The following is a 21,880-nucleotide window of genomic DNA, read 5'->3' as shown; positions in this document are numbered from 1 at the left end:
TCCAGCTGTCCATCGAGCGCTGGCGATGTCGGATGTCCCTGCCTCTGCCTGATGTGGACCAGATTGTGTGCTGTGCTCACCAGATTGTGATCCCAAGGCTGCTCTACATCTAGGCCCCACCGAGGTGCGTGTCACTGCGCTGCTGGGGGTCTGGGTGAGCTCTGTGATGGGTCTTCTATTGTACTGTTCTCAGGGTCCTCATCCAAGGTGCTCTTGGGGCTGGAGCCAGGGTCCAGGTTGCCTGGGGGTGTCGAGCTTGTGGTAGGTGTGTCTAGGAGAGAAAGTGGAGGTTACTAGTGCATGGCAGCCATGTAACACACAGATCAGTGGGCTCAGAGTAGCGTTGAAAGAGGGATAATCTGGTATAGGATCCTCATGTGGGTGCTTGCCGCCGAACTCACCATCGCTGCAGGGACAGTCAACATCATCTCCAGCCAGCGTGAAGGCTCTGTTTTCAAAGTTGCTCAGGCCATTGATGTCCGCCACACCACCCCCTGGTCTGGGACCTCTCCCTTTTATTATGCGCGATCTTGTCCTGCATAAAGTCAAATGGAGAGGGTGTAAGCAAGATGCATCTCAGGGCAGTCGAGAAGGATGTCTGACATTTGTGGGTAATTAGTGGAGCCATGGAGAGAATGAGGACGATATCAGGAGAGGGGATGGGGCCAGCTGGAGATGTGAGGGCATGTGTGAGAGTGTGGGTGATGATGTCCATTGAGCTGGGAGTGAGTGAGATCCCTGTGGATGAGTGGTGGGCTTGCGAGTTGAGTGGTGAGATGGTTGACTTACCGGGGGGAACAGATAAGATCATTCGTCCCCTTTTGGCACTGGATGGCTGACCTCTTCTGGGCTGTGTTTGCACTCACCACTGCTGCCACCACCTCCCAGGCCAGATTAGTGATGTTGCTGCCTTCCTGCGGCCAGAGCAGGGGTAGAGGACATTGTGATGGGCCTCCGCAGCGCCCAGCAGGCACGCAAGTGAGACATCATTAAATCTGGGGGCAGCTCTCTTCTTTGCCTTTGGGGCCATCTCTTCAGTGGAGCACTTCTGTGCTGCAGGCATTGAGAACTGTGTGCGCTGTGCCCATTTAAATACAGCCCCCACTATGAGGAAGCTGGGAGGTCAGGTTGGGTTCGGCGAGCCAGAGGTTGCCCGCCATTGATTTCCCATACTTCACAGGAATGTATTATTAATGAGGCGGAAGGGGGATGATACGGTGTGAAAACCCCCCACCACGGCCAGCAGGATCGGGGCTGATTTCCCTGCCCGCTACCGCACTTAGTGCGGTTCTGGGATGATTCCGCCCTTTGTGTTAGCACACCCATAGGCTGGAATTTTCCCCTCCCACCAGCGGAGGGGTTGGTGGAAGGAGGGGACGAAGAATATGAGTGGGGGAAGAAAGATCAGTTTCTCGACAGCGAGAAATGACAGCGCCTTTTACTGTCCCGACTGTCACGGCAGGTAACAGCGGGCTGCAATTATCATATCATTAACGGTATTCAAATCAGCATCAGACCGGAATGTTCCCCCTTGCCCGCATATCCTCCACCCTGCCAGCAGGCGTTCAGGCTGATCCGATTTACAACCAGACAGGACTTCACATACCCAGGCAGCACTGACCTGAGAAGCCACGGCCTGAATCTCCAGGGGAACACTTGGAGGTAAGGTGCACAACAAACGGTGGGGGCGGGGTGGAGGTGCAGTGCTGGAGGACAAAGAGGGGTCAGAAGACAAAGTGGGAGGTGGTAAACTAGGGAGCCATGAAGAGGGGGAAGAAACCAGGGAGTCATGAAGGTGGTGGGGAGAATGTTCAGAGGGAGGGGTCTGTGCTGTTGATGCTAAATCTTGAGGGTGGAGGTAAACCGAGGGTACTGGTGGCGGGAGGGCACTGTAACTGTGAGAGGGGTCAGTGGGATGCAGTAGGGCGGGAGGGTGAGAATCCATCTGTGGCAGGTGTTTGTCTCATCTGGGTCATTGGAGGGGACAAGAAGTTTAATGCGGATCTTGGGAGTGGGTAGGATCAAGGTGGCATGGGGACTGTGACAAGCAAGGGCTCATTAAGGACGGAAGGCCTTTGAATGGGATGGTGGTGAGCTCTAGGGTAATGGGAGGTTCAGTGGTGACAGATGGGAGGATGAAGGTAACACGGGAGAGGGTGGTGGAGTCAATGGTGATGGGGGAGAGGGTGGGTTCCAGGAAGAGGGTAGAAGGTTGGAGACAGTTTGGAATGCGATGCCCATCCTCATGCGACGACAAATCAAGGTGCCGCCACCCTCGATGTCCAACAGAAAAAGTGGGAGATGGGAAGAAGGTCATCGGGTGGGTGGAACTGAACTGCTCAACTGGACAACTTAAGAATCCTGATAATCTATCCTGACAAGGCAAAGTTCTCCCCATAGACTCCAAAGGGCAGTGGAGGGAAAGGGGGGAGTGTGACTGGGAGGCTTCTCGCAAATGGCTCGCATGAGCCTTGGCAAAGAGCGATGCCTCTATGTGCAGTAACGATTCAGGGGGCATAGATCCAGCCTTGGTCACCCCTTTGAAAGGGAGGGTGGGAGGAGTAATGCACCCAGGCAGTAACACAGTAACAGCAAGAAAAACCCTGGAGACCTCTGTAGAGTACAATAATTAATATATTCACAAAGGTGCAGTAACTATTTACAATGATAGTACACCTGTGCCACCAGTGTGAACTTAATACTTCTTAATTTTCCTTACCCTACCACTATATCTAGGTGCTTCCCTGACATCTACAGCAGAAGTGGAGGCTGCCTGCTGACTATTATGCTCTCTTGTTGCTGGTGACTTTGGCAGGCTTCTCTGGAGGGTTGAGGACTGAAGGGTCCAGCCTGCTTTGGGCCTCCTGCTCGGGCAGGTGCACCCTCAGCTGTCTGAGAGGCTGGGGCTGATGGGGTCACAGGCAGACGGGGCTCCGAATGCATGGACATCCTTGGAGATTCCTGGGTGGAGGACCCAGGGGTGTCTGCCTGCTGCTCCTCCCCCCTTTGGGTGCCTGGGGGCCCCTCCCTCACTCCTTGAGAAGAAGGGGCATCTGGAGGGAGGTCTAGGTATCCTGACTCCCTATTGCATAGCCACTGCAAAAACTCACCCGGTGTTGGAATGAAGGCCTGAGCACATCTATAGCAGGAACTGGGCTTTCTGCTGGACCAGCGTCTCCATAGCATCTGCCATCCTCCCCATAGAGACTTCAATGTGCTCACATGTCGGAGCCACTAGATCAGAGAGCACATGGACGCACTCGTCTGCCTCACGTGCGACTCTGTTGAGGGCCTTTGACACCTCTGCCTGATGCTCTCCTGTGTCAAACTGATACTCCAGCATCTTCCCCATGACCACTCCTGAGGCTCATCACCTGACAGACTTAGCAGGAGCTTCTTCTCCAGCAGTCTTCTGAGTGCCAGAGACCTTAACTGAACCGACTCCTCCTCCTGTGGACGCATGCCCATGAGGTGACCACCAGAGTGTGAGCCTAAGCCTAAACTAGATCTATGAGCCACTGAGGAGTGTGCCTCTGAGCTGGTGGAGGGTGCAGTGATGGCTCTATAGGTGAAAAGTCATCCTTTTCTTTTTCTAAGGTCTCCTGGAGGCTGGGGCTGAGTCCAGGTGTGGGGGTTTGGGGGGGTGGGGGGGAGAACGGTTTGGGCGGGGGGGTGGGGTGCTAACCTCCCCACCCTTCCTATTGGCGGCTGGAATGGAGAGGCTGCCCCCTACATAGCAGAGAGCCTTGCCCTCAGGTTCCAATTTGCAGAGATGAAGCATGCTTTCTCACTGGATGCTTGTTGGAGGCCAACCTCACCAGTGGCACATGCACAATCACAGTCCTCCCATGCCAACTTGGCAGCCCTCTGCTAATATTGTGTGAAGGGCTGAATGTCGGGCATACTCCTCCCATCTTCCCCCTCTCAAGCCTGTTGTGTGCTATCTTCTCCTACTAAAGATAGAGGATGGCTTGCGAGTGCTTCTGGTGCAGGAACAGGTCACATGCTGCTAATTCTGTGGCTGAGAAGTGACCTTGTGATTCTCCAAAGCCTGTCCATCATCTGCATGGCACAAGTGAGGCGTTTGAGGGAATACTGTTTATTTGTCTGTATAAGTGTAGCTCCAACAGTACTCAGGGAGTTAGATACCATGCAGGACTACGTTGACACCCCATCCAGCACCCTTAACATTCAGTCCCTCCACTACCCACCTGTTGGCATCTGTGTGTGCTATGTGAATGATGCACTGCTGCTAGTCCCCAAGGCTACTTCAGCAGCCCCCTCCAGACCCATGAGCTCTAGCAGCTAGGAGAACAAGGGAAGCAGAGGAATAGTAGCAGCAGCATCTGCAAGTTGCCCTCTACTCCAACCTCCCCATCCCCAAATGGCTGTGCTTTCAGTGTGGCTGGGTCTGCAGCCTGCAGTTGCATCCTTATCAGCAGACCACATGGGCTGCAGTGGGACAATGATGCAGCACCCCAGGACAACACAGATGCTGGCCTTGCCATTGACACCCACGCCTGTGACAGATTCAGAAAATAGTGAGGTGAGTATAGAAAGTACAGGGTTGACTTACCTTGGTGGCGTGGATGAAATCATGAATGTGTTTTCCTGCAGGGCAGTCCTCCTTTGCACCCCTGTGGCACTGACCACCCTGGTGATCTCCTTCCAGGCTGCTATGGTGAGTCAGATGGTCCTCCTGCTCCCATTTCTGGGGAAGAGGACATACCTCCTGTCTTCCACAGCCTGGAGGAGAGTCTCCAATGAGACATCACTGAACTATGGGGCCGGTGCTTGCTGCTTTCTAGAAGCCATGTCCTAGCCTCCTGGCACAATGAATTACTTGCTGTCCGGGTGCCTTTTAAATATGGCGCCTGGACATGATAGCAGGGCGCATGACCTCCTGCCCATGCCACCACATGATGCAATGTAATCCTTACGGCTGCATAATTAATAGGTGAACAGCGCACAATTCGACGTGCTCACCTGCCCCGCTCTCCAGCGGGAGTCCGTCTAACTTCCCGTTCCCACTACCAGACTTAAGCCCAGAGCGGAAAATCCCAGTCTTAGCAATTTATAATGGAATCAGTACTGAAAAGCATTCGGAGGAACATCTAGAGCTAAAAATGACAGCCAGTATGATTTCAGAAAGCCTTTATTGAGGAGGGATAGCATTGCAACAGGAGGTGGGGGTAGGAGTTGTGGTGGCACGTGGCATTTGACATGACGATGCTGATTTTCTTTTGCTGGTCTATGTCAGCTGCAAATGGTTAAGAGCTGGTGCCAATCTCGGTAACACTTAAGTTATATGGATCATCAATTTTTATAATTGTTCCCACATCCAGGTGCAGAATGGGCAGGTGCAGGAAGTATTCTGGTAGAGGGAGGGAAAATGTCCAAACTTACCTTTACCAAATAGCGCTGAACTACAGCAAAGAGTTACTGTGTCAGCAAAATGAGCTGATATGAGGCCTGAATTTGCCGGACCAGTGTGTTTGTGACTCACTTATTTGGTCTTCTCAGCTTCGTGTTTGTATAGATCTATATTTATATCATAATTTTCTGGAATGCCAGTTCATCTATAATGTGGCAAGGCCAGAGACAAACCAGAGACCTCATGTATGGTGCAATCAATTGATCATTCCACAGGCAACCACACAGCTCTAATAGCTGGAAACAGTCACTGTAAGTCAGGTTGAGGTGTGGGTTGGGGAGGTAATCTGCAACTTTGAAATCAACTTAAAAAGTTAACCACAGTTAAGAGGTTTTTTTTTATACAGGGTGTGAAAAGTAATCTCTAGTGCCTACGCATCCGTGTTATAAGGGTTTCCCCAATATGTTTACATGCAGAATTCAATTGGATATTGTAGACAACTATCACACTTAGTAAGTGCTGATCGTGTTGATAACTGACAGGTTCCACAAGTGGAGCCTTCAACAGCACATGGATCTGATTGACAGCTCCCTGGAGGTGATCCTAAAATTGATGATCTTCTCTCTGCTGTGCAGTGGACATGTCATGTTTAATGAAGATGCCCTGTGGAGAATAGCATCTGTCTGTTGAATGCAGATCCTTACAGTTTCTTGACCAATGTTAGAGATCTCCAGTGCCTGACTGGAAGAAACCGGTATTGTAGAAATCGAGGGCCGCCATTGTCACTGAAAGACTCTGCAAGCCAATAAGTCACCATTTAATGTTGCCCTGTTTTACATTGTTTCATTTTAGTGTCAGTCAGTTAATGGAGCCTGTATTCTCACTTAGTGTTGCGAGATTCATTTTAACGTTGTTTCCCGCTGGTCTGACGTAGGGCCGTGTGATCTGATCGGCACCATTTTAGAGAGGCCTCCCCGGCTCCCTGACCGCTTCCCTCTCCTGAACCTGCATTCCTACTCAAAATCCAATCGGAAGCCTGGGCTTCGCGTTCCGATGGTACAGAAATGCCGAGTTGGGTGTAATAATCCGTGTTTTTTTTTAATAACTGCCAAAGCTGCTCCTCCTGCCTTTCACCGCTCAGCTCCCAAGCACTCGCCACAGTAAGCAGTCAGGAGAGGGAAGCAGCAAGTCAGAGGGTCAGGGAGCGGGAGAGGGTGCAAAACAGGTGGCCAGTGAGAGGAAGGGTCCACACCGACCAGGAGAGTAAGGGAGTGGGATGTATGGTGAGCGGGTGGTCCGGAAAGCAGGATTGGCGATCAGGAGCTAAGTAGAAAGTTAACTAGGTTTCTATGATATTTTTCATTTATTTTATTTTAAAAGTTATTTCACTTCTTTTACCAACATAGGAATTTAGTAATGTAAAGCATTTCAACGTATTTGGTATGTTTCAATGTTTTTTTTCTGATGAGGCAGGTCCTACAGAATCTAACTACATTTTTTACATTGGTTTTTAATGGGAAAATGTAATTCGTTTAAAGTTGCAATTTTTAGGAATGCGACTACAACTTTAAGTGAGGACTTACTGTACTTTCATCTTCCTTGCGCATATAAATAGGTGGAAGCCCTGAAGGAAATTGCCTTCAGAAGCTAACAGCAGTCTATGTGCCAAAATGTCAGAACAATTTCCAGACTGCTTGGAGGGTGGGGTGAGGTCTCACAGCTTTAAGGGTTTCTTTGTGGGCCTCTCAGTCTGATGGTCATTTGTTAGCCATAAATCACCTAATAACCAGGCCACCTATTTTTCAGGCTAACTGGTTGTAGTATGAATGTTGGTGTAAATTGGCAACTGACATTGACTACAATGGGATGATGAGCAGCAAGACTAGGCTTTTGATGAGGCTAACCTACTCATTAGCTGTGACTCACTCCATGATTTCCTGAAACCTTTATGCATTAACAATAGTGTATGCCATTAATACATCATTATTACTGCCTGAGTTTGTCCAAATTCAGCCTGACTGTTGTAACTATGTGAAATGTCAAAAGGCACTGAGCAAGGATTCAGCACAAGAAAGATGGATGATCATAAATTTATATGGAAAATCATCTCACTGCCAGCAAGGAACTCTTATCATGCTGTTACTGCTGACACTTTACAAACCTGTGGCATATTCTCTACTCCCCATTCTCAAGACTATTTGAAAGGCAGGATGAAAGTCAGGCATCCATCCTCAACAGGTACAATATACCAATAGATACCTGTGCCTCTTTCAATCTGCCTTGAATTATCTAACAGCTCCAAATTTCTTTACTGTATCTATTTCTCTTGACAGTTCTCTAGTTAAACCTGTCATTTTTCTTATCATTTTAGTCAGAACAGCATTGGAAACGGGTTCAGATAGTAACAGTGAAAATTCCATTATACACTGAAGGCACGAAGAACTGTACATTCTCCAGCAGCACTGGACCCTATTTTAACTCTGTTTAAGTAGATCTGTTTTGAATTATAAACTTCCAGTCAATACTTTTAAAAACTGGGCACATAGACTATTAAAATAGCCACTGCAAATCATGTGACTTTTGGCATGGCTCTTCTTCAGAGCTAAAGTAAAGTAGAAATGTGATGGATTTTATACTGTTTAAGAGGGGGTGGAGCAGGTGGAGCAAAATAGAAGGTCGGGGATAGGTGGGAGTTCAGGAGAGATTGACAAATATGTCATGGACACAAAACAAAGGAGTGTTAATGGTAGGGTTAAAGGCTAAAGAAGGTGCTAATAGTGGCATAAAGGTAAGATTGCAGAATGTGTTAATAGCACAACAGAAGGGCATCTGTGAAAGCACAACATAGAAACAAGTGATAGCTGGCACTGATTGTGGGGGGGATGAATGGTGGTGGTGGTGGTGCTGGGGGGGAGAAAGGATTTTAAAAGAAGAGTAATAATAATAACAATAAAATTAAAACTTAACAAATAAATAAAAATAATATAAATTGGACTAAAAAGCGGGTAAAGACAGAAGAGAAATTTTATGGTCTGAAGTCGTTGAAATCAGTGTTAAGTCTGGAAGACTGTAAAGTGCCTTATCGGAAGATGAGTTGCTGTTCCTCCAGTTTGCGCTGAGCTTCACTGGAACATTGTAACAGGCCAAGGATGGACATTGGGCATGAGAACAAGATGATGAATTGAAATGGCAAACGACAGGAAGGTCTGGGTCAAGACTGAGCGAAGGTGTTCCACAGCTTCTGAACTTGCTGCACTCCGTTCTCTCAGGTCCAATTCTGACTTTGTTATCAAACCTGCCGAAAAGGATGGTGATGTGAGCACCAACTCTCAAGCACTTCTTCCTACCTCCCCTGGACCATGGCCCCACCACCAAACATCAAACCATTGTTTCCAGGACTGTCACTGACATCACCTCCTCTGGAAATCTTCCCTCCACAGCTCCCTACCTCATAGTCTCCCAACCCCGGACAGCCCGCTTCTACCTCCTCCCCAAAATCCACAAACAGGTCTGTCCCGGTAGACCCATCATGTCAGCCTCTTCTTGCCCCACGGAACTAATTTCTTCCTATCTTGACTCCATTCTCTTTCCCCTAATCCAGCCTCTTCTCATCTACATTTGGGATTCATCTGATGCCCTATGTCATATCAACAATTCCCAGTTCCCTGGTCCTAACTGTTTCCTCTTCACCATGGACATCCAGTCCCTCTACACCTCCATCCCCCACCGCGATGGTCTGAGGGCTCTCCGCTTCTTCCTTGAAAAGAGGCTCAAACAATCCCCATCCACCGCCACTCTCCTCTGGCTGAACTTGTTCTCTCACTGAACAATTTCTCCTTTGAGCTGTCTTGCTTCTTCCAAATAAAAGGTGTGGCTATGTGTACCCGCATGGGCCACAGTTATGCTTGTCTTTTTGTGGGGTATGTGGAGCATTCCTTATTCTATTCCTACTCAGGCCCCCTTCCACAACTCTCTTTTTCAATAAATCGATGATTATAGAGGTGCGGCTTCATGCATTCATCTGGACCTGGAAAAATTTATTGATTTTGCTTCCAATTTTCACCCTTCTCTCACCTTCACATGGTGCATCTCCAACATTTACCTTCCCTTCCTTGACTAATATTCATCCCAAGCCTACTGACTCCCACAGCTTGATTGGCACCACTTCCACAAGCTGTCACTCGCTCCACCACTGATGAACAGTAGCAGCAGTGTGGACCATCTACAAGATGCAATGCAGAAACTCACCAAGGTTCCTTTGGCAGCACCTTCCCAACCCATGACTGCTACCATCTAGAAGGACAAGGGCAGCAGATACATGGGAACACCATCACCTCGAAGTTCCCCACCAAGCCACTCGACGTCCTGGCTTGGAAATATGTCACCGTTCCTTTACTGTCGCTGGATCAAAATCCTGAAACTCCCTCCCTAACAGCACTATGGGTGTATTTACACCCTGTGGACTGTAGTGGTTCAAAAAGGCAGCTCACCACCACATGCTCAAGGGCAATTAGGGATGGACAATAAATGCTGGCCCAGCCAGCGACGCCCACATCCCGTGAATGAATTTTGAAAAACTTTGAACTTGTGGAAGTCACATGATGAGGGGACATTTTTTGTAGTCAGCTTCTTGCTGATAGAAAAGCAGTTTGCAAATAGAATTCCATTGAACTAGCAGCAAGATACCAAGCAGCCAAAGTAATACAAAGTAATAAACCGCAATACCTTGAAAGTGGAGGATCCTATCAGAGAGATGGACTCCCCAGCCTGTTCCGGTTAAAGTTCACCTGTGAACCAAGCTCCTAGAAATTAGACTAGAAGAAACCTTACAGCCTGCTGCAAATCCCTCACTTTACAAGATCTTCACTTAAACTTTAAAGCATCAACTGCATCTAAGAAACTATGATCCTGCCATGAAAGAGGCTAAGATAATAAGCTGTCACAGTATATTACCTTCATCTGTACTACTTTTTGTGTATGTGTGCATGCAAGATGAGTGAGTGAAATGTGCTAAATTCGAGGTAACTGTGTGATAGTGAATGAATTTTTTAAAATTTTAAACTCATAGACAACTTGTTGCTGAAAGTATTTAATTGGGACATTCAATCTGAGCATAAGAAAACATTCACTCTTTACATACAAATGTGCTGATCATAGGCAAAAAAATTAAACACACAAAATCTGCCTGTGACACATCACTCTTGCTGGATTCATGGTTACTGCCTTCATCACAACTAAATAATGGCAGATAAGGAGCGGAGCTCAACATTGGCTTCCCAAAGCCCAACCTTCTACCTGGGGAAGAACACAAAAAGATAAATAAAAACAGAAAATGCTGGAAATACTTATCACATCAGGCAGCCTCTGTGGAAAGAGAAACAACATTTCAGCTCGATGGTTTTTTAGCAGAACACCAGAGGGAGAAAGACTGAAGCAGAATGAACTGGTAGATTCATTCTGCCTGGACAATAAGCTGCACAGCACCCATTTTACTGCAGCTAGCTGGATAGCATACATTGGAAGCTTGTATAAGTGGTTGGGATCATTGAATGAAAGACTTCCCCGTTCAGAAAGTTGATTGTGTGCTGAACTGGGGCATGGATGGATGCAGTTGACTGCTTCTCGCACCTGTGAAATCCTGGTAAAGATTTATTGCTATCTTGTGTTAATGTACCAAGTACATTGGGAAGGTTGTGAACTGTGCAGTTTGTGTGAATAATATGTCTCTCACCTGCTGGATATATCAGTGGACTACCAATTAGCTCATGCTGTTAAGTCACCTGCCATTGGCATAGAGGTGTTGTAAACATAGAAATTGAGGACTGGGGTGACTTACGCTGATATTGTCAATTGAACTCTTCTGGTGGTATGGGACTAAGACTACGCACCTCCTCTTTAACTTCAGGAATGAAGACTAGCTATTCCCTTGAATTTGATATTAGGTTTAAGAGGGAGAGCCACAAACCAAGGCTTTAAATTTAAGGAAAGCAAATGTAGAAGGGATAAGAAATAAATTTACTGCAGCAAACTGGGTTGAATTGTTAATGGGTAAACATACAAAAAGTGGAACACATTCAAGGAATATAATATCATACAAAACCACTACATACCCCTAAAAATCAAAGGCTTCACTTAAGCATTGAAATAACTATTAACAATAAATAAAGTAAGACACAGGATCGAGTTAAAAGGAAAGGCTTACACAAATGCAGGAAAAAGTGGAAATCTAACAGAGCGGTAGGGGTGTAAAAAGCCAAAAAGGGGTACAAAGAAGGTAATAAGAGGTACCAGCTTAATGCAACATAGGGGCTTGCTTAAACAAAGACAGAAAATGCTGGAAAAACTCAGCTGACCTGACAGCATCTGTGGAGAGGGAAAAAAACAAAGTTAACGTTTCGAATCCGTATGAAGGAGGGTCATATGGACTCGAAATGTTAACTTTGTTTTTTTCTCTCTCAGCAGATGCTGTCAGACCTGCTGAGTTTTTCCAGCTTTTTCTGTTTTTGTTTCAGATTTCCAGCATCCGCAGTGTTTTGCTTTTCTCTAGAGACTTGCTTGTTCACGTCAAATACTCAACCATGTAGGTGTGTGGCTGGACTCATATATAGTGCAGACCAGGTAATGATGGAAGGTCTCCTTCCCTTAAGGACATTAGTGAACTAGTTGGATATTTAAAACTTCCAACAGATTCATAATTTTTACTCATCAACTTTGTATTTCCACATTTTTTAAAACTGAATTCAAATTCTCAATATGCCATGGTGGGATTTTGAAATCATATTCTTTGATTATTAACCCAGGCCTCATAATTACTAGTTCTGTAACATGACCACTGCCTTATACTGCCTGTGGGCCTTACAGTACCTTGGAAGGGTACAGTGCAAATCCACCATAATGATACAGGGGTTTAAAAGGTTAAATTAAAGGACAAGATGTATAAACTTAGTTTGTATTCCCTTCTGTTTAAATGGAGAAGGGGTTGACCTAATTGAGGTGCTAAGTTATAAAGTGATACAATAGAGGAGGTACAGAAAAATGAATTAAGACATATTGTATATTGTGGCTGACGGTAAAGGCCTGAGTAGGAGGGAGTGGTGTTATAATTAAAGCCAGGTTACATTTTGAAAAGACTATCCCCACTATTCAAGTAGATTAAAAAGGTAACTCCTTTGCATTTAAAGGCATTCTTTCAAAAGCAATCACAAGTTGATTTATACAGTTTGGTCATTAGTACTTCTGATGGAGTCATGGCTTTTAAATTTAATCGCTCAATGTTTAGCCTACCTGCCCTGGTCAGGTCATTGCGCTGCTCACTTGACAGTGGCATGACTCATATGGTCCTGAGAGCTTTAGTCGCCTCCCTCTATATCACCTGGCTGATCTTTCAGAGAACCCTCAGCCTTAGCCTTGCCCTCATCTCCACAACTGGATGAGTGTTTCTTTTAATCTTCCACTGACATTTGCATGGCAAAGGGGTTGTAGAAATTACATTTTCTATTCTTTTCAAAAACATTTTAAACTGTAATTAACATTTACAAGTTGATTTAGGTTGATTTTAAAAGTTCCAGCTCATCCACTTCCCAGCACCACACCTCAACCTGACTGATGGTATTTGTTCCCAGCCATGGTCTACAGGGTCACTCATTGGCTGTGCCATCCACAAGGTCACTGATTCATCACTGACATCACTTCATCGCTGAAAAGTCCAAATAACAAGTCAGCACCTCCAAACGCTCTGGTCCAGCAAATTCAGGCCCATGTCAGTTGTAATCTGATAAATAATACAAAAGCAAGATATTGTGGATATTAGAAATCTGAAGTAAAAGCAGAGAATGCTAGAAACACTCAGCCAGTTTGGCAGCATCTATGGAGAAAGAAGCAGAGATAACATTGCAGGTCAATTACCTTCCATTAGAATGGAAGGTCATCAGCGTAAGATGTTATCTCTGTTTCTTTCTCCACAAATGCTGCCAAACTGGCTGAGCATTTCCAGCATTTCTGTGATATAATAGCTATTTGTGAGGTAGCTTTTCATCAACAATATTTTCTGATTACCTTATCTTCTCCTGTGAAGTTTACAGTTGGTCAGCTTCTTCTGATAACTCAACGAACAAATTCAGCCACATAAATATCCTTCCACTTGCTGCTGTGGCTTGTTTGAATTCTCTGTAACTGAGATCAGATTCAAAATGATTGTCTGCCATACATTTAAGTATTCAGATCATACACAATATGCATTTATTCAACGTTAGTGCAGCTATTTCCATCAAACCCTACAGTTTGAATCACCATTGTAAAAAATATATCAGAATAAGCTTGGTACAAGGGTCTGAACTGAGGTATTTTGTAAATTACTGATATTCAATGATTGGATTTAAGGCAACCACTAATTAAAATGAGCCAAAAATATATAATCTTTGTCACACCAGTATCCGCAATGGTGTATATAAAGCTAAAGGGGTATATGACACTGGGGAGTTTTCAGACAGGTACAACAACAGCTTACATTTATATAGCACTTTCTCCAAAATGCTGCATCCTGCATATTCATCACCGTGCTCACTTGTCCTGATCTCTCAAAGCTCCACTGGCTCCTGTGCTCAGGTTTATCAATTTAAAAGCTCCCCACATTCTCAGTCACCTTGTAGGAAGATGTCTTTATAATAAGAAATAAAGGGATACTACGGACACCAAGCATGAGGTGCCAAAAGGAGGGAGGAGGAAATGTCGATTGATGACTAATTGCCTGGTCGAAGAGGATGATTGTAAGAAGATTCCTGAAAGAAGAGAGGGAGGTAGTGATGACTGGGTAAGGAATTCCAGAGGACGGAAGCATAGTGGCTGAATGAGGATGATGAGAGAGAGGGAGGAGAAATCAGCAAAGGGAGATTAAATGAGAGCGATCAATAAGCAGGGCAGCTGAGAATGTGGGGAGCTTTTAAATTGATGAACTTGAGCACAGGGAGCCAGTGGAGCTTCGAGAGATCAGGGTAAGTATGTAGGACAATGAAAATGTAGGTTGCAGCATTTTGGATGAGTTGAAGCTTGTAGAGGGTTGGGGCAGTAAGGGCAAGCTAGGTTGGTTTAGAGAATGTAACCCCTGAGATCATAAAGACATGGGCTTAAGCGTTAGGGACTTAGGAGAGTTAGAGTGGAAGGAATGGTTTTTGCTAACGGGGTGGATGCAAGGGTTGAGCCCGGATATGTCTACATATTGATCTTAAATGTGCCCACTCTAAAAGATCAGCAACAGCAACATGCAGGTTGCTTGGGAACACTCATTCTCGCAGTGAATGTACATCCATCCAGTGTTCAAGTTAGTGCACTCTTAGATCAGTACAATAGGGAGCAGATAAACTTCATTTATGGCATCCTAACACTATACCTTAGCCTCAATGTCAGAAAGTCGATCCACCACATGATACAGTAATGCAAAGCACACTGAAATACGTCATTGCATTATTTGTATTTTGTAAAGAGAATGCCAAATAATTCATCTCCTTTTTCAAACTAAAAAGTTTCAAACTAAAAGTTTCAAAAATAGCTTTTCATGAAAGCTTTATCCTGACATAATAAATTTGCCTTAAATACACCTCTCCAAGTTCAGGAACATTCTTCCCTCTGAATTATCAGCTTGACTAAATGGTATCACTTGTACCTCTGAGTTAGAAGGTGATAGGTTGAAGCTCAAGCTTACTATAGGACCTGAACACCTAATCTAGCCTAACCTTTCAGTGCAATACTGAGGGGATGCTGCTCTGTCAGAAGTGCCATCTCACAAAATGTTAAACCGCAGGTCACATCCATCTCCTCAGGTGGATGCAAAAGATTTCTATTTAAAGGAGTGGAAAGATTACTGGCTTTTAGAAGATAGACCCTGAACTAGAGTATGTATAATTAATAATGTAAAAAGAATAGACTATATTTCTGTAAGCACCAGACATTCGACATTGGGTTGTTCCAATATAACATGAAGCATCTTTTCACTAGCCACTGGCTATTCAACGGAAAAGAATCCAATCTCTTAGCCACTGAAACTGTGGGGGGAAGGAATTCCATCCTATTATGCTCGGGTTAATTATGTTAATGTCTTCCCCGGCCAAATGGCTCTCCCTTTCGTTTCGTAAAGGATTCTGAGATGCTTAGCTATATGAGGAATGGTACATAGCAATGCTGTTGTTGATTACATCTAGAGCTGTAAGTGTTAATTCTGAAAGTTAAGTCTAAGTCCTATTTTCTAGAATATTGCATTAAATGGTAACAAAGTTTGTTTTGTCTTATTGTACATTGTGGCCTTTTTTGGTAAGTCCAAACTGAGTGAAATATTAACCTGTAACTTTTGTCACTGCTCTTCTTCACTGTTTAACGGACTATTGTTATATTTCAACTACTTCATGAGCAATTTACAGCCAAAATGACTATTTTGCTAGAAAACAATTAACTCTAGATTAACATACAAAATCAGTAGTATGTGGTTTCCCATTGTACACAGGAAGAAAGTTAGTCCAAGAGAGAAAGCGAAATGCGATTACAAGTGAGGTAACCACAGAATGATGATCGGTTAGAAGAAGGGAATCACAACTGAATAAGGTACATAGACTACTCATCTGATAATGGCTTAAAGAGCGTACTTTTTAAGATTTATTAATGCACTATTGGGTCATTTACTATGGCGTTCATCCCTGAGGCAGCACTTCAACCCTCTAGTTCTCCCAAACTCTCTGAACTTGCTACTAATCTCATGGTCAGTTTATTTTAATATGCACTGGCATTGAACGAGTGCAAACATGCAACATGGAAGTCCTGTGGTGAAGTGAATAGATATTGCAGGTGTAGAACTTTACAGAGCAACAAATGAAGATAGCAATGGGTAAACATTGGATATTTTGCCAGATTGAAGTTACTGTCATGATCTTGTGCTGCTTATGCTAGTTTTTGTGACACTTTTAAACCATGTCACCAAATGACATATCTTCCAGAGGCACCCAAAGCAATGAGCGGGGTATTGTAGGGGGTAGAACAATGCATGTTTTTAATGAGGGTGACTAAGAGACACTGCTAAGTGAGATGAGGAAAGGGAAAATGTTAGATTCCCATTGGAGGAAATCACATAAAAGTGTCTAGCATGCTGCATGGAGGGAGGTCACAGAGAACTGCAGATCCCCAGATTCATACCAGAAAAGGCTCAGTGACCTGATGAAGGCAGGGAAGGTATTATACTGCCCACTTCATCTTTTCATCCATGGTCATCAACACATGGTTCTCCCTGTAAAAGCCACCCTGTTACAATGTACTACTGCTTCATTCCATCTCCCATATCTCCTCCTGCTTGCAATATCTTAAAATCTGTTCCTTCACTTTAACCAGGTAATACCAACATGTTACATTAACAGTTTGATTCCACCTGAGAGACATCATTCAAATGCTCCTCTTTACTGCACTAACTTTACTTTATTAGAGGAGAAACTTGTACACACCACCCATGAAAGTCAGTGAATTCTGCACTTTAGAGAACTGACCGCTACAAGGAGAAGTTTCTGGCGAGGCATTCAGCTCCAGCATTTAGACATAACAATATCGGCAGTGCAGTACATATTGTAGGTTAGTAGGTACATTACTAGTCATTATGGCAGGAGCTGTCACACACTTCCCTTGAGCTGAATTTCTGTTGGGCATCTCCAATCCATCTGGGGTGAGAGACCCAGAGAAATTCCAAGAGAAACAATATAAAGTTAGTGGGCCATAAGGAGAATATTTATGGAAACTGAAACTGACTGTCCCTTTGATCCCACTGTTGGTATAGTCACCCATCATTGGTATATGCTCACCTTTCCTGCAGATCCATCGCGGCGACTGGGAGGAGAGAGAGTCTGCTGGAGAGGAGAAAGATGATGATGATCGGGAGGAGGAAGAGGACCAAAACTACTACCATGTTGACTAAGATGACAACGATGATGTGGATAACGATGAGGAGAAAGATGGTGAGAAAAAGGTCGCACACATTCCCTTTGCCCATCTGGAATGGGCCCAATGAAAACTCCATGAATGCTGGAGTATAGCTTTATATTCCTTTTACATTTCTCAGTTTCATAAAATGATTTTAGTAGTAGCTTCTTTTTAAAAAAATGATGCCAATGTAAAGGATGTTTTCAATTGTTAGATGTATTTTTGAAGATTTTCCTGTTCCTAACAGTAGATGATGATTATGTGGAACTGAAAATGAATTCACCAGAATTAACTGAAAATTAAATATTTATAAGACTTCAGCAGAGCTGTGATAGCTGAAAAAAGAGGAGACTTTTAAAATTAACTCTTTCACAGGGTGTGGACATTGCTGGCCAGCATTTATTGTCCATCCCTAATTACCCTTGAGAAGGTGGTGGCAAGTTACCTATTTGAATCGCTGAAGTCCATGTGGTGTAGGTACACCCACAGTGCTGTTAGGGGGGGAGTTCCAGGAATTTGACCCAACGACAGTGAAGGAACGGCAATATATTTCCAAGTCAGTATATGTGACTTGGTGGGGAACTTAACAGGTTGTGGTGTTTCCACACATCTGCCACCCTGGTCCTTTTAGGTGGTATAGGTTACGGGTTTGGAAGGCGCTGTTGAAGGAGCCTTGATAAGTTGCTGCAGTGCATCTTGTGGATGGTACACACTACTGCCACAATGCTTTGGTGATGGAGGGAGTGAATGTTGAAGGTGGTAGATGGGGTGCCAACCATGCAGGCTCCTTTGTCCTGGATGGTGCCAAACTTCTTGAGTGTTGTTGAATCTGCACTTATCCAGACATCACACTCCTGACTTGTACCTTGTAGATAGTGGACAGGTTTTGGGGAGCCGGGAGGTGAGTACTCACTGCAGAATTTCTAACTTCTGACCTGCTTTTGTAGCCACAATATTTATATGGCTGGTCCTGTTCACTTTCTGGTCAATGGTAACTCCCAGGATATTGACAGTGGAGGATTCAGTGATGGTAATGCCATTGAATGTCAAGGAAGATGCTTAGATTCTCTCTTGTTGGAGATGGTTATTGCCTGGCACTTATGTGGCACGAATGTTACTTGCCACTTGTTAGCCCAAGCCCGGATATTTTCCAGGTCTTGCTACATATGGACACAGATTGCTTCAGTATCTGAGGAGTCACGAATGGTGCTGAATATTGTGCAATCATCAGCGAGCATCCCCACTTCTGACCTTATGATAGAGGGAAGGTCATTGATGAAGCAGCTGTATGTAGATAGAACTTTACTTATATAAATTTTCACCAAACATCAAAGGGTAATAAGACATCCAAGAAAAAGAGTCTTATATTGATCACAAGTCAAGTGAAAAATAGACAGGGGTCTACCTGAAACACCCATCTATTTAAATGATTAAAGTGGTATAAGATGAAAGATGGTGCAGCAGAGAGATCAACGATGTCAGAACCAGACTAGTGAAGTGCCGCAAAGATCAGTTCTGGGACCTCAAGCTATTTACCATCTACATTAATGACTTGGATGAAGAGACAGAGTGTAACATATCTAATTTGCTGATGATACAAAGCTACGTGGAATGTAAGCTGTGAAAAGGACATGGATAGGCTGCAAAAAGATATAGGGCAGGATTTTCCCATTGGTGAGAGGGGGGTGGGGCCCGCTCGCTGACGCGTGGTGATGTCGGAAGGAACTCCCGCGTCACCGCACCCCATTTAAATTTTCCAGTAGGCGGGGGCGCAGCAAAATCAGCTGTTTGCCCGCCGACCTGTCAATGGCCAATTGAGGCTATTGACAGAGTCAATTAGCTCATTAAAGGACCTGCCCGTCCAACCTTAAGGTTGGCGGGCAGGCCGGGAGCCCCAGCGGGAATTAGAAAAAGCACGAAACCTCATCCACGGGCGGGGTGATGTTTCATGTAGGTTTTTTAAAATTTTAACACAGTTTTTGTTAAAATTATGGACAGTGTCACATGAGGGGACATGTCAGGAACTTTTTTTTCTATTTTTAATTTCTGTCACAGAACAGCCAATCTCCCTGAGGCAGCACTTAGCCTCAGGGAGATGAGTGCGCTTCTTCGTGCGCATGTGTGAAAGAGCGCACTCTCGATTTTGGGATTCCCCCCATCCCGCCCGCACAGGGAACACCCAGCGCTTCCATGCGGACATCACACTGGGCGGGCCTTAATTGGCCCACGCACGTAAAATGGTGCCGCGCCCCCGATCGGGGGTCCCGATTGGAAGCGCGCCTGTGCGTGCCCACCATTCAACTTACCCCCCAATGGGGGGAAAATCCTGCCCATAGACAGGTTAAGTGAGTGGGCAACAAGATGATAGTATGATGTAGAGAAGAGTGAGTGTGGTAAAGTGAGGTACCCTGTCCCTTTGAGAGAATGCAAGTGTATTGATCATGTGACAGCACTAGTGAATCACTGTACAATGCGGGCAGCTGGGAACTGTAAGTTTAGTTCTGGATGTCTCTGAGTGAGCACATATGATCTGGTGCTTGCCCTGTGTCCCAATAAACCATCACTGTTTATTCCTACATCAGTCTCTCCCTGTTATTGATTGCAAGCAGCAATTGATGAGAAGGTTGCAAGGTTTGCAGTAAGAGTTTGGTTGGCCAACAAACTCATTTACCCAAGACATTTTATGTGAGCTTATTCACTTTGGTCATAAGAATAGGAAAGCAGAACATTTTTTAAAAGGCATGAAACTTGTAAATGTTGATGTTCACAGAGACTTGAGCATACATGGAACACAAGAATTCAACATGCAGGTTTGGCAAGCAAATAGGAAGGCAAATGGCATGTTGGGTTTTATTGCAAGGGCATTGAAGTACAGCAATAAAGAAGTCTTGCTACAATTGTACAGAGATTTGGTGAGACCGCATCTGGTAGAATTTTCCCGTTGGGGTGTGGGGGCGGGCCCCGCATGTCCGTGTGTAACAAGATGCGCAGAGACATCGGGCGAGCATCCCAATGTCACCGCGCGCCATCGCAATACTTTGTTGGGCGGGTGCGCAATGATATCCGCTGTGCGCCCATCATTAATTAGCGGGCCACTTAAGGTCCTTGACTCACCAATCGATGCTGATTTTTTGACGCCCGTGCAATCTTCGGGTCGGCGCACAGACACAATGCGTAGGCAGGTAGGACACATTTGTATAAACCTCATCCACGGGTGGGATAAGAGGGCTCAGTGGTGTTGCGAGTGTGCTCTCTCAATATTGATTTTTCAAATTTTTTGAAACTTGCCTGTGTGATCTGCAATACTTCAAAACGCATACCAGCTGCTTTATCTAGACTCTTAACCTTCAGGTCCGCACTCTGCAGTGAGGAATCTTTTCTGGGCCTGCAGATTTCAGGAAGCCTTTCCATAGCCTGGGAATGGGAGCTGAACTCTCCACTGGAGGCACCTCCTCTGAGGAGGAAGGGAGGGCTAGAAGGGGGAGGAGGCCCGGAGTGCACATTCAGCCTCCAGTGGAGCCACCTTTGGGAGTCCAGGCGCAGGCACAAGGGGCGCAGGGCCAAGAGGTAGACCAAGGCAGAAGGGACTGCAGAAGATGCCACTATCCTGCTGCCAGGGTACACAGGTGGTGAAGCAGCTACCTCAACACCTCTGAGGTGCAGTGCCAAAGGAGGCTCTGATTCTCAACGGAGACAGTCAACTATACCTGTCAGATGATTGGGCCTGAGATCTCCGCTAACTGTGTGGGTGGGCACCCCACGCCAGTGGCTCTAAAGGTCACAGCTGCCCTCAACATCTATGCCTCTGGCTCCTTCCAGGGCTCAGTGGGTGATCTTTGCCGTGTCTTCAAATCAGCTGTCCACACTTGTGTCAAGCAGGTTACAGACGCTCTGTTTAGGCGTGCTTTGACCTTCATCCACTTCCGTTGGGACCAGGCAAGCCAGGCACAGCGAGCCAGAGGCTTCACAGCAATTGTTGGTTTCCCTCGCTTCCAGGGTGCAATAGACTACACACATGTGGCCATCAACAGGAAGGGCTTCCACTCCATGAATATGCAGATAGTGTGTGATCACAGGATGCTGATTCTACAAGTCTGTGCAAGGTACCCAGGCAGCTCCCACGATGCCTACATCCTCAGACACTCCCAGATGCCGGGGCTCTTCAGTGCTCCAGCCCGGCTGGATGGATGGCTGCTGGGTGACCAGGGCTATCCCCTCAGAAGGTGGCTCATGACACCTCTCCACTATCCCAGAACAGAGGCTGAGCAGTGGTACAATAGGAGCCTCCACAAGGGCTGTGCTGGAGAGAACCATCGGTCTTCTCAAGATGCGCTTCCGATGTTTGGGCCACTCAGGGGGTGCGCTCCAGTACCCCCCAGATCATGTGTTGGTGATAGTGGTTGCATGCTGCACTCTCCACAATCTTGCGCTGGAAAGGGGGGGACGCTGTGGACAATGAAGACGTCGACGCAGTGGCTGTGGCTGCACACGATGAGTCCAGCAGTGAGTCCAAGGATGAGCACGCAAAGGGAAATGCTGAGGGGGTAGACGCTGACCCAG

At 45.6% G+C, this 21,880-nt stretch overlaps 1 protein-coding gene across 4 annotated transcripts in view; it reads left to right on the top strand.

Moving 5' to 3' along the window:
* Positions 1–1,177: 1,177 nt before the first annotated feature.
* Positions 1,178–21,880, top strand: part of LOC144696637 (uncharacterized) — a 60,845-nt gene continuing 40,142 nt past the window's right edge. The window contains exons 1-3 of one of the 4 annotated variants that reach the window (XM_078568179.1): positions 1,178–1,662; positions 15,867–15,964; positions 17,214–17,366. In XM_078568179.1, the coding sequence (XP_078424305.1) occupies positions 17,263–17,366 (104 nt within the window). In that variant the 5' untranslated portion in view covers positions 1,178–1,662; positions 15,867–15,964; positions 17,214–17,262. The remainder of the gene's footprint in view (positions 1,663–15,866; positions 15,965–17,213; positions 17,367–21,880) is intronic. The other 3 variants (XM_078568176.1, XM_078568177.1, XM_078568178.1) reach the window with 3 other exon arrangements.

The sequence above is a fragment of the Cetorhinus maximus genome, chromosome 22 (assembly GCF_964194155.1).
Source record: "Cetorhinus maximus chromosome 22, sCetMax3.hap1.1, whole genome shotgun sequence".
Taxonomy (NCBI): domain Eukaryota; kingdom Metazoa; phylum Chordata; class Chondrichthyes; order Lamniformes; family Cetorhinidae; genus Cetorhinus; species Cetorhinus maximus.
This window is presented reverse-complemented; position numbering and strand designations above follow the sequence as displayed.